A 12,159-nucleotide genomic window follows, 5' to 3' on the forward strand; every position below is an offset into this window, starting at 1 on the left:
TCATTTTCAAAAGAATTCCTCCCTTTTCATGTTATCAGTTTTTTTGGAGCATTTTTCAAGCTTCAACTTGAAAATCGCTTTATTGTTTTTACTGTATACGCTTTTTAGTTCATCCTTTTTTCGTTATTAACTAAGCTCGCTCGTAGAACAAAAAAGGGTTTTCCGATGTATTGGTTCAAATAATTTTTTGTATCAAGAGTTCCAATACAATTGATTGTGAATATTGAAATGAAGCACTTTAGATGATTTGAAGTAATAAATTCAATACACAATTTTTGTTGGATTGAATATTTCTTTGGAATGATTATTTATTCCGCAGTTGACTATTCATTGTAGTTCTTTGGAATCGACTACTGTCACTACTGTTGTTAGAATTCTCTGTGGATCTAAGAGTGGATCAGAAACACTTGACATTCGCGAATGTCACAATGTGCTCGTGGTTTTTTCTTATTAAAAATCGGATGAAATCAGTCGTTGTGGTGAAGTTAGAGCAACTTAGCGTCTTACCTTCAATACGCTGACGCAGTGGTGCCCCAGCCAAGGACGCATTTATGAAAAGAATCTCCAACTCCCCCCATACCATGCAAAAATCTTAGTTTTGGATTTTGAATGATAAATTGATGGTAATGATGCGATGACATCCAGACCATACGTTTAATTTCAGTTTTGCTTTTTCCCAACTCTGCACAGTTGCAAGGCCCAGTGTATACCAATACAATGTACCTAGCCACACACAGTCGTAAATACACAAACAAAGTTGGAATGACTAGAAACATCAATAAAACTCTAGTGTGGACAAAGCATGAAAGCTGACTAAATTTCATGTGTGTACCTTCACGTGGTATCTCCTGCTCTCACCTAACACACCGCTGACGACCAAAATTTGCCGGGATGTGTACTCAAAAGAGTGGATTAAAATCCTAGTCAAACCCTCGCTTGCAGGGTGGCAGCCCCACAAACAAGCTAGGAGTGGACAGAGCATGTTTAAAAGTTAATGGCAGATCCATCAGAACAGTGTAGTCGTTTGGATGCAGCTCCATCGTTACGTTGACGGCAAGACATGATGGTGCCTTGATAGCTACATGATGCCTAATATCACTCCATTTTTAACGGAAAAATGAAATCAACACATCTTACCACTCAGATGAGTCAGTCACAGATTAAAATAGAAAGCCTTTCATTGTAATCAAAACTTCACATAGGAACAAAGTTACAGTAAGTAACTAACTTTTCAACTAATACGCATTCATGTCACTAAAGCTACCCCACACTTAATTCTAATTTAATTTCCATTTAAATACCCACATTATTTCTATTATTGTATCTTAATGCTTGACTTAACTTACAGCTCAAGTAAGCTCAAAATATGACAAAGTTTTACTGAATGAATTTACAAACAATAAAAAATATTTAAAAAAAAGTCTTTAAATTTCTTTTTTTGCCAAAAATAAAAAATTTCGTCCTAAAGGCATCAAGAAATCTCATCACACAAGTTTAAGGAAGAATCACATATTCACAAAAAAAAGAGAATCTTCTTTTTGTTCGTTGTTAATATTTTATTATTGCTGAAACATGCCAAAATTTATAAAGTTGAAGAGAATGTTGGGTTGAATTTTTAAAAAAAGAATTGTCATATCATGAAACTTTTATCATCACATAATCAAATATAGTGGAATGTGTTAGGTTGTCAACTGATTTTTGCATTTTAGAGCAATTTTTGTAGCTTTATACGCGAGTTTTGAAGTGGGTAAGTCACATTGGTAACTTATTTTAGTACTGTGGTGCCTACTTTAAAAGTACAAATCAGCTAAACGATCTAAATCAGGAAATAGACCTGCCTAGTATCCGGCATAAAGCCAATCTGACATCCTGCAACAAACCAACCTTGCATCCGGTAACAATCCCGCCTGGCATCCGGGACCACGTCAGAATCATGCGACTTGGAGCCGAATTTTTGATCGACTAACCGATTAGTGCAAATCGGATCAGTGCAACTAAGACTTGATAGAATATTAGAAAAATTCTAATCAGAGATCGAATAGCATAGCACACCGTGTTCGGCAAGACAAAGGGTGTATTAACGACATCGCATTGTGTCGCTCAAAATTGATTGAGTATACCCATGACCTTGCACATTTAGGAAAGTATGTTCATTGTCTGTTAGGTTTAGTTTAGTACTTCAGTGACTAATAATCAAAGGAGTAGTTCGAATCCTGTAATATTGCATACGTCCTTAATTACTTCGCTGCCCATACACATCAATTGTGGTTTATGGCTCCATTGGCTCAATCGGTTGACGATACTTGCTAGTATCAAATACCGAGCATACTTAGTACTGAACTATAACTATAAACAAAATAATGTTCCCAATTCCAAATTAAACATCTCACCCAATCTTTAAATCCCCACATTCACCCTATCCTTAAGTTCTGCTTGACAATAAGATGAATAAACAATTTGTAGATAACAACACCTTCCATTCCATTAAAAATCACAAAAAAAGAGATAGAGTGAGAGAAAAGCAAATTAAAACAATCTTAGCTTATCTTTATTGTCTTGGGAGAATTGTGAAATGAATCAAAAATAACATAATTTATTCATCATATCTCATTAAGCAACCTCAACAAGAAACGTGACAGAATTTCGATTTTGCAAATTTTATGTGGGATTGATGCTTTAAGGATTTTTCGCAAAAAAAAAAATATCATGATTACTCTGATGAAAAATAAAACTGTATTTATACTTAAGGGTATGCTGCATTAATTAAAATAAAATGGATAATTTAAAATAATGATGCTCAGTTATTTTGAAAATAATTCCATCCGTTTCCAGCATACCTTCTGTTTGTTAATTGAAAAAATTTTTGTTATCGATACCTGTTCATCCTAGAGTTATTTTTGTCGAAATTCAGCTTACATGTATCAATCAAAACTCATCAATTACATCTCTTGATCTTAATCCCAGGTACTAATCAAATTCTCGTCTCTTTGTCAGACACTGAGATGAACAAACAATGTATTACCGAAAAACAATCAAGAGAGACTTGCCTTGATAAGATCATACAGTACTTTTTGTGCTAGACATAGACATCACATCATTCAAAATTGTTGCAGTTTAATTAAAATGAGGAGAGCTTTTTTGGGGAACATTCATAAATGATAACACTTATTTTGGTAGGACATTCAGGAAAAATTAACAATTTTCTGGGAAGGTAGAAATCTAACATGGAGGCAATTGAATATTGCATGGAAATATAATTGATCATTCAATTTTGCCCAGAAAATAATTGATTTTTCGATCGAATTTACCAATGGTTTTTTAGGGTTTTTCACGGATATTCAGTAATTTTTAAGAATTTTTCATCTGATAAAGTTCGTACCTTTATGACTGTTATGTATGCAGCGGGTAAGCAAGATCAACGGAAGATGGCAGATAAAACCGATAAATCGAAAAACGATTTAATCATTTAGAAAATTCGGAAAAAATCCATTCACAAATCATAATTCAGAAATTGGATCTAAAAATGACTCTATGGATCCTCCTTCCGATGACACCAATTCGTCGTCTGCTGCAACTATATTCTTTTATTTTGAACCTGATAGAAAAGCTGTGCGGGTTAGTGTCTTATACATGGTTAATTTGGTATGTCTTGAGATTTTCCTTGACGTTAGGAGATATCTAACTGTATAGTATTCTAGGTGAGCAGCCTATATCCTCCGCATGATTTTTATTGATGAAAATGGCCGAATTCGGTTTAATCGATTTAATGAATTCTCTTACCCCAAAATCCATTCATTGCTAAACCATTCATAAGGATTCATCCTGTTCACAAGTGGCATCTAGCCCTACCTGTGGTGTAATAGTAAGAACTGATAATCACATACGAAATTGGTAGAGGACGAACAAAATTAGAACAATTGTTGTACAGAGAGGAGAGGAGAAAGGCTAAAGGCTTTTTTGGTATAAACTATTATAGATATGGCAATAGGAGAGCACATCACATCAACATTCACAAAATGAGGTCAGTATGAAACGATCCATGTAGCTATCATTTTCTCTACATATTTTCATTTTCACATTCATGCTACGCTAGAACAAACAAAAAACAGCCTGAAACTAACAATTTTTTTCCAGTAATGATATGAGCATTTTCCATCCTTCCTTTACTCGTTCTCTACTCGTTTCTATGCTTGCCCTTCTATGTATATACATATGATGAGGATTGCATATTTTGTGTCCAAAAATTGCATACCATCATGCATTTATATGGAACATAAACATTTCACATGCATATGTACGGCATTTATATAAGCAAAAATGCCTGAATACATTTTGCTTAAAATTTCCTCTATTATGTCAACAATAAACAAGAGTGGACCCACACCTCCTCCTCCTACCCTTCTTCCATATGCATTTCATATGAGCTATATCATGTGATATATGAGAGACTATGTAACACAAAAGCGCTTATTTGAAATTGATGTGGAACTAGCAAAAGGTAAATTCGAATAAAAATTTTACTCTGATAGGCACAATTGTGCATGGAATGCATTTGTCGATGGTATATCATACAATTTATGATGAAATTATTTGATGAAATACAGACTTTTTTTTTAGGAATAACGAGGAAAATATGCAAAATATATTATTCAACAATTTCAAATATGATCCATAAAATACCCAATATCGGCCTTTGTACATCCATAGTCATGAGATATAAATTATATTATTTTTTCATTTCATTTCGTTCATATTAATCATGGATATGTTTATGTTATCTCTAAAGATAGATCGTTTGATAAATGAATGATATCGGTCAAATAAATTAGGAAACTGAGGTATAATCTGATGAGTCAATCTCATTCAATGCTACTTGAATTTTGATTGGAAATTTCAATTTCATATTACGCAGTATGTATAGAGTATCCTAAAATCTTGATTTTGATAGATTCTCGAAACCAAGGCAGGGAACTAAATTTTAAAGGAATTTCCACAAGGATCGGTCTTGATGAATCTCAGGTTATACTTACTCACTTCATTGCCCGTACAGATCAACTTTGATCCACGGTTTCTCTCAGATGCTACTTGAAGCCGGTCATATAGCTAGCTTCCACTTGCCAATTTCCTACGGACGGCTTGACTCTGTCTTAAGACCGGTTTTTATCGAATCTGGCCTGGGACTAGAGTCATGCTGCCTATTGTGAGGTCTGCATTTTAAATGTGCATACATGCAGCTCCCGTATTTTACCGCATTCCAATTGTTGTTAGTCAATTCCTACAAAAATACTGATTCGAACCACATCGGAGTATCCAAATGATTTTAGGGACAGCGGAAAAGACATTATAGTAAATCTACCAGACTTAAAACTGGTCTTATGATTAAGCTGGCAAAATTAACTGACCTAGGACACCCATCATTCAGAAAACAACAAATTTTAAAGCACATATTCAATCTTATCAGTTAAAAACGTTATCTAAGCATTTCTCCGAAAATTCAAATCCGTTATCACGTTGAGCTTCATTTCCTCATTTATAATTTTAAGCACTCATTGTTGATAAACACTTCCTTCAAATAAAACAATAAATTTTTTATCAAACTCAATTTGTGTTTCGCATTTAAAATTTATAAGTTCAGAAATTGTAAGACCGTCGATGTGTTAGCAAGAACAATTTAAATTGTAATGGATCAAAAGAAATTGGAAGTCGCTTTGAGTAAAATCATTCCTCCAAATAAAGTCCGTGAATCCTTATTGGATAATGGTTTGGAACTTTATAGGAATCAAATTTGTGGATGTTCTAACCTAAATTTGAATATTTTGTACTTCCAGAGTTCATGAGTGATGTGACATTTATTTTAGGCAAGGAAGGCACGCCCTTAAAAGCACATAAAATATTTCTAATGACATCATCATCAGTTATGTACAAATTACTATCAAAAAGTACCGATCAGCAACTTAACTTTCAAATTCAACAAATTTCTCAGCCAACTATGATGGAAATATGTCGTTATGCATATACAGATGAAGTAAGGTTAACAGCTGATAACATGCTGGAAATCTTTTTTGCTGCATCAAAATTCGAGATGAAAATTTTGACTGAAAAGGCTGTGGATTTCATCTGCAAGCAAATGAATGACAAGACCGTCTTTAAAATATTGAAATCGAACCAGACACATCACAACTTACGCATTAACATGAAATGTTTTGAATATATCGAAAAGAATTACCAACTGTGCTTGGAAAATCCAGACCTGGTGAGAATTTCGGGAGAACTTCTTCGCACAATTTTGACAACTTGTAAGATTTCACCCAAGTCAGCAATGTCAGCTATCAAAAAATGGACCAGTGTGAATGGTGTAGATGATATTGATGAACTGATGGGAATAGTGGCTTTAAAAGATTTTAGTGATGAATCAGATCCAGAAGAAGTTCCAAAAATTGAACCCATCAAGCCTTCTACTTCATCTAACAAAACAAGTCGTCCTAAAGTTATCAGGATTGAAACAGACATTCCAAAAAGGAATCAACCAAATATTCCAATAAGGAATTCATTAATTTTTCCCATGAAAATAACTTCCGACTCCCCTACAACAAATGTGATACCTGAAAAAGAGGGCACACCCGTTTTCAGACTTTATGGCAGCATAGCTGAAAGAGTCTATAAGTATGCAAATTTGGATGTGTGCATCGGGCCACAAAACATTTTTCTTCATTCTCTACAATTTATTTACGACTTGAAATCAACTGATAAGGAATTTGAAATATCAGTAATTGAAGTTGATGACAATCGACGAACAACTTTATACAATGACAAAGTGATTTTCAGTTCCAGAACTGGCGGTCCGTTTATATCATTTAACTTTATGCAAAAAATTGAACTACAAGCTGGCAAGAAGATTTGGTTTAGAATTGAATATCCAAGATCAGAGAGTCGTAAAACATATGAGCAGTTCAATGCCTTAGCAAGGACACCAGAAAAGGATATACTTTTGAGGAAGGATTATTCTTATAATTCGTACGCAGAAATAATCGCGGCAATCTTTTACACATATTCTTAAAATTCTTTATCAGCCAGTAAAATAACCTTCAATCTGTTCAATCCTATTTTGTCAATTTCCTGTAGAGTTCTGCAGATCAATTTTGTCCGTTAGAAAGCTTTCAAAAAAGCTCAAAATTCAAATCTTTGTTTACAATTTGAAATTTTTTAATTTTTAAAAATTTGGCAATTTTGGACATAATTGCTCATCATGTTATCGATCCTTTGCTAGTATACAACTTAAAGTTATGTATTAAGAATGATTTGAGCTTATAAAATGTCCAAAAAGTACTTAAATTTTTATAATCTAAAATATTTGATGTACTAAAATAAGGAGCTTTTAGATTTTAAAATAAGAAAAATCGTTACGAGTCGAGAGTGGGTAGATCAACAAATAGATCAACAACAGATTGGAAACAGAACCAAACAGGCAAAGAGATACTTTTAGTAGAATTTTGGAACATTGAAAGCATGTCCTTTGCCTGTTAGGTAATGAACAGTTCAAGAGACGTTTGCCTGCCATAAAAATAAAAGGCAACCAAATGACTGCCAAGTGGCAATTCCTTTGTTCTAATTACACTTTCCGCATGTTCCTCCCATTTATTTTGGCATATAGCATTTTCGCAAAAATTACTTTCTGTATCCCGGATCCTTTGACCTTTAAATCTGCATATTAAAATATGCATCTCTTTGCACTTTGAACGTAATTACGGGTAAATAATCAAAAGAGTTCCGCATAAAAAAAAAAATAAAGCAGCAGTATGCACAAATATTTCATTTCTGAAATAATATTTCCTCTTTATTTTTTCATACTTTTTAATTACTTTTCTCTCTACAGCCTCAGTTATGAGTTCTTGCATTTTCATTTTTCATCCATAAATTTCATGTTCCTTATTCATATTTTTCAGAATGTGTACATTGAATTTCTCGTACAAATAAAACCTCAACATTTGCTCTTTCGCCTTTTCTTCATTCATTTTTATTATTTTTTCGTCAACAACGACGTGTGATGAATTTAAATGCTCGGAAAATTTGTTTACTATCGCGGTGTATGATTTATGAGTATGCGAAAAAAAAATATTTTTTATTCTTTATTTGACCCAATTTAGCGTAAAAATACATGCTCATATTTTTTTTTTAAATAAAAAATACTGAAAGAACTCGTGTTATCGATTGAGGAACTTAAACGCATTTTTACCCAGCTATCAGTATTTGATTAACAAACAACCATCCAATCAGTTCAATAATTTAACGGTTTATTGCAATTTACATCTCCTAACGGCTATGAAAATTTTAAATTTGACAATTTGTAAAAAAAAATTGTTTGCTCCAATAAGACAATCAGTATTTGATTAACAAACAAATCCAATCAGTTCAAAATTTTTTTGAAAATTAACGGTCAAATTAATTTTGAAAATTAACGGTCAAAATTTTTTTCAAAATTAACGGTCAAAAAAAATTAAAATATTGACGAAGGGAACTGGAACTCGCAACGATGTCCGGTTGCTAAGATCTCACGCCTTATTTAGCCAGCACGATCAAAATGAAATTATAAGCCTAGAAAAATTTGCTAAAAAATCGAGTTGCGAATATTTTTTTCCCGTCCCCGTCCCGCGTATTTTTCCCATATTTCTTGTTCCCCAATTAATTGGTTTTAATTAAAGCACGAATTTACGTTTTGAATATAAATTTTTGGTGATTTATGTGGAAGGTAGTCACAGTTCTGTTTCGTTTTCAATTATCTGTCATCATAAAAATTCTGAATTTATCGGAAAATTGTATTGAAGCTTTTTTTAATTTTATTGTTTATCAATTTGGTTTTAAATTGGGAATTCTTGCTGCCTAAAGTTTAGCTTTATTGCTTTTGTGAACAAATCTCTTAAATTCTTGTTTATTCTTCATGTAAATGTCCGTATTTATTGGTTTACAAGTTTGTCTAAATGAAAAAATCAATAAACACATCCAGAGGCATGCATGGGAACTTTTTGGGTATGGATGGGAAATTAAGGACGATTTTTAGGTTAAGTCAACTATTCTATAAACATCTTAAATTAAGTTGCGCTCGTCCGTTGGAGACAGAAGATGGCAATAGGCAGTCGTTGTCCAACTCTGTTCTTAATCCCATCCACCTACACCTCCTTCTAAATGTGTATTGCATTATTGCACATTGGTAGAATCTGATGCATGACAACAAACCACTCATTCCTGAATACATCCCACTGACACATGGGTCTACATTCTGTACAGAATTTTACATCATCAGCAGTGCAAATAAATTTTCATTATTGATTATTTACTTTATCAGTGCTTTTGTATCTCATTTTGTGTCTTAATATACAACATTTTGGACGCCTATATTGAATTTAAAATTAAATTGATTTTAATTAACGATAATTATTGTGCATTGTCGTTAAATTATCCGAAAAACCATAATTAACAGATAATTAATTACATGCTCAGCAAAACCAACGAACATGATGTCGTGCAATTATAACATCCGATATCATTTTCTAAGAAATACTTGGGTGTAATTTAAATATTGATATCAATTTAGTATCATTGCTTTGGTTTTATGCTTCATTAAAATTTTGTAGAGATTAAGGTCTTGCAAAGGAAACTGCTACTTTGGTCCATAGAGCTGTTAATAGTTTGAATATATTCATATAATTATTACTATTATTTTACACATTACATCCTTATTATTTATAATCCTTCAATCTTAGTTACATAATGATATGTACATAAGCTCCTTACCCGAACGACACAAATGAAGAAAGCTCCGCTTTGAAGCTTTTAAGGCTTCGATTCTGAAGCTATGCTAAAAATAAAGAAAGCTCCTTCATGGAGCTTTTAAGGCTACGCTTTTAAAGCTTTGCTTAATTAAAAACACTCTATAATGAAGCTTTTAAAGTAGCGCTTTTAAAGCTTTGCTATGAAGCATAGCTTTAAAAGCTCTTGTCAAAGCCTTCTTCATTTGAGTCGTTCGGTTCCTTACATTCAAATTTAATGAAAACTGGAATCTCATTACATCCAGTGACAGTTATGCATCAGCATACATACAAAAGACGTTTTTATGTACCATAAAATCCTAGACTGACATCAAATTTGCTTAATATTCATTAGCCAACAGAATAAAAAAAAAACGAGATTCCAACTCCTCAAAATCTGCGCTATTTTATTTTCACTTTTTATTCTGAGTCGTAAAAAAAATTTACAAATCCTTCCCCAAAAATCTCTAAACTGCTTTTTGTATGAGCACCTTAACAGCTTTTGTACAGCATAAAAAGAAAAAATTTCACAAGCATTTATTCACAAACTTTACGACAGATTTTTGCTTTTTAATAACATCACAGTGTGGTTAAAATGACAGAGACAGATTTTCATGATGCTTGTATATGACGTCTCAACTAGCGCTGTTAAATATTTGAGATTCGCAGTCAATAAATAAATTAATGGAAAAATTATTTTCATTGACAAAATAAAAGTTTGAATTAAAAAAATGGAAGCTCGGCAAGATGTCAAAGACACATTTTGAGCTGTCGAGAATGAAATTTGTTAATTAGAAGCTATATTGCTAGAACTTCATTGGAAGTAACAACAACAAAGGGCCAATATTTACTTGACTGAAATAAATCAACAGAATGAATAAATTGAATAAAGAAGAAAGTGGATGTTGAGAGATATTTCAAGGCAGTGTTTTTGAAGCGCATCAGTTTGTTGCTTGGAAGATGCTTTAAAGTCTTTAAAATTATTATAAAATGCAGTCTTACAACCAATAAATACACGAAAATGTTCTTTAATTTGAATTCTTATATTCAAGACCAAAACGGATTAGGAATTTCGTTACTTATACTTTTTTTCAACAATGAGAATTTTTAATAATTTTAGCTTAATAGAAGCTGTTGAGCTTGGAATACTAAGTTAGGATAAATATCCATGAATAAATTTATTACTACTTACTGCGACGTCTTAATTTAGCAGAATCATCGGTGAACAACTTTAATAATTATTTTAAGCACTTCTACAACACAGGGGTCTAAAACTATGAATTTTATGGATGAAGGGAAATTACTATGAATTTTCAAGTATTTGTATTAAAATTTTAACAACCGTTAAAAACCGTTGAAATTTCTTAAGAAAATTAAGTAACAAATGATTTCACAGTTTTTCGTACTATCTTGAACTTCTAAATAACTTTTCATTTCATCAATTGGAACTCCAATAATGAATTTATAATTGTTTAACTTCAAAAGTGCCGATTTTAACATCAAGTCAATATTAAGTTAGCACAATGATCCAGATTTGAAAAAAATGTTCAAAATGGGAAAATATTCACTATCTGATTATCAGGACTTTCTGATGTCATATGAAAGATTCTTGTTTCGTCTAGCATGTCTCCAAATATCTAAGCATGAATTGATGTCTAACTCGAAAAAATTTAATTAGAACGCTCATTGATGATTGTTTACATTTTTGTCACAAAGTTTGAATGATAAAAATTTCATGTTTTCTTATGACGATTTAACTCATTTCTACTGTTGAATGCTTTAAAAATGTATAAAGTTTGTTACTGTGTGCAATAATAGTCGTGTTAATTAGTTTAAATGAGATAAAAATCGATTTAAAAAAATGATTTTTTTCGTGTTTTCAAAGCTAAATAAGTCACGAGTACACACGAGTACAAACGCGAAATGGGCAAAAATTTAAAGAACTAACATACATTTAGCCATAAAATCTTTGAAAAGCATCCAAATTCTCCCAGTGAAGAGAATTTCCATTTTGAAATTTAGTAAATTTTTCAACATTTGCATACAAAAATTTACTGCGTAAATTTTTTCGATAAATAATGAATTTATAATTGTTTAACTTCAAAAGTGCCAATTTCAACATCAAGTCAATATTAGAAGTTAGCCATTTTATTTACCTATCATAAATTTACAGAACAAACAGCAAAAAGTCAGTCAATGTGAAGTTAAAATTAAGACTTCATAAACTTTCAAGTGTGAGTCGGTTGGTGAATAGGGAGCAGAAAGTAAATAATGTAGCTTGCGTACATTGGGAATTAAATGATGGCAACAAAATTTAATTAAAATGTTCAAGTCTTTTTTGTGTGGATGACTTTAA

The 12,159-nt window shown here is 32.1% G+C and overlaps 1 protein-coding gene across 1 annotated transcript; it reads left to right on the forward strand.

Annotated features, from left to right (window-relative positions):
- Positions 1-5,604: 5,604 nt before the first annotated feature.
- LOC139092111 (kelch-like protein 41) lies at positions 5,605-7,824 on the forward strand. The gene is made up of 2 exons (XM_070642401.1): positions 5,605-5,760; positions 5,829-7,824. The coding sequence occupies exons 1-2, from the start codon at positions 5,682-5,684 to the stop codon at positions 7,055-7,057; spliced, it is 1,308 nt and encodes a 435-aa protein (XP_070498502.1). The 5' UTR covers positions 5,605-5,681; the 3' UTR covers positions 7,058-7,824.
- The last annotated feature ends 4,335 nt before the right edge of the window (positions 7,825-12,159 follow it).

The sequence above is a fragment of the Chironomus tepperi genome, unplaced genomic scaffold (genome assembly GCF_022539635.2).
Source record: "Chironomus tepperi strain 1889 unplaced genomic scaffold, CSIRO-AGI_Ctep_v1 contig_16, whole genome shotgun sequence".
Classification (NCBI taxonomy): domain Eukaryota; kingdom Metazoa; phylum Arthropoda; class Insecta; order Diptera; family Chironomidae; genus Chironomus; species Chironomus tepperi.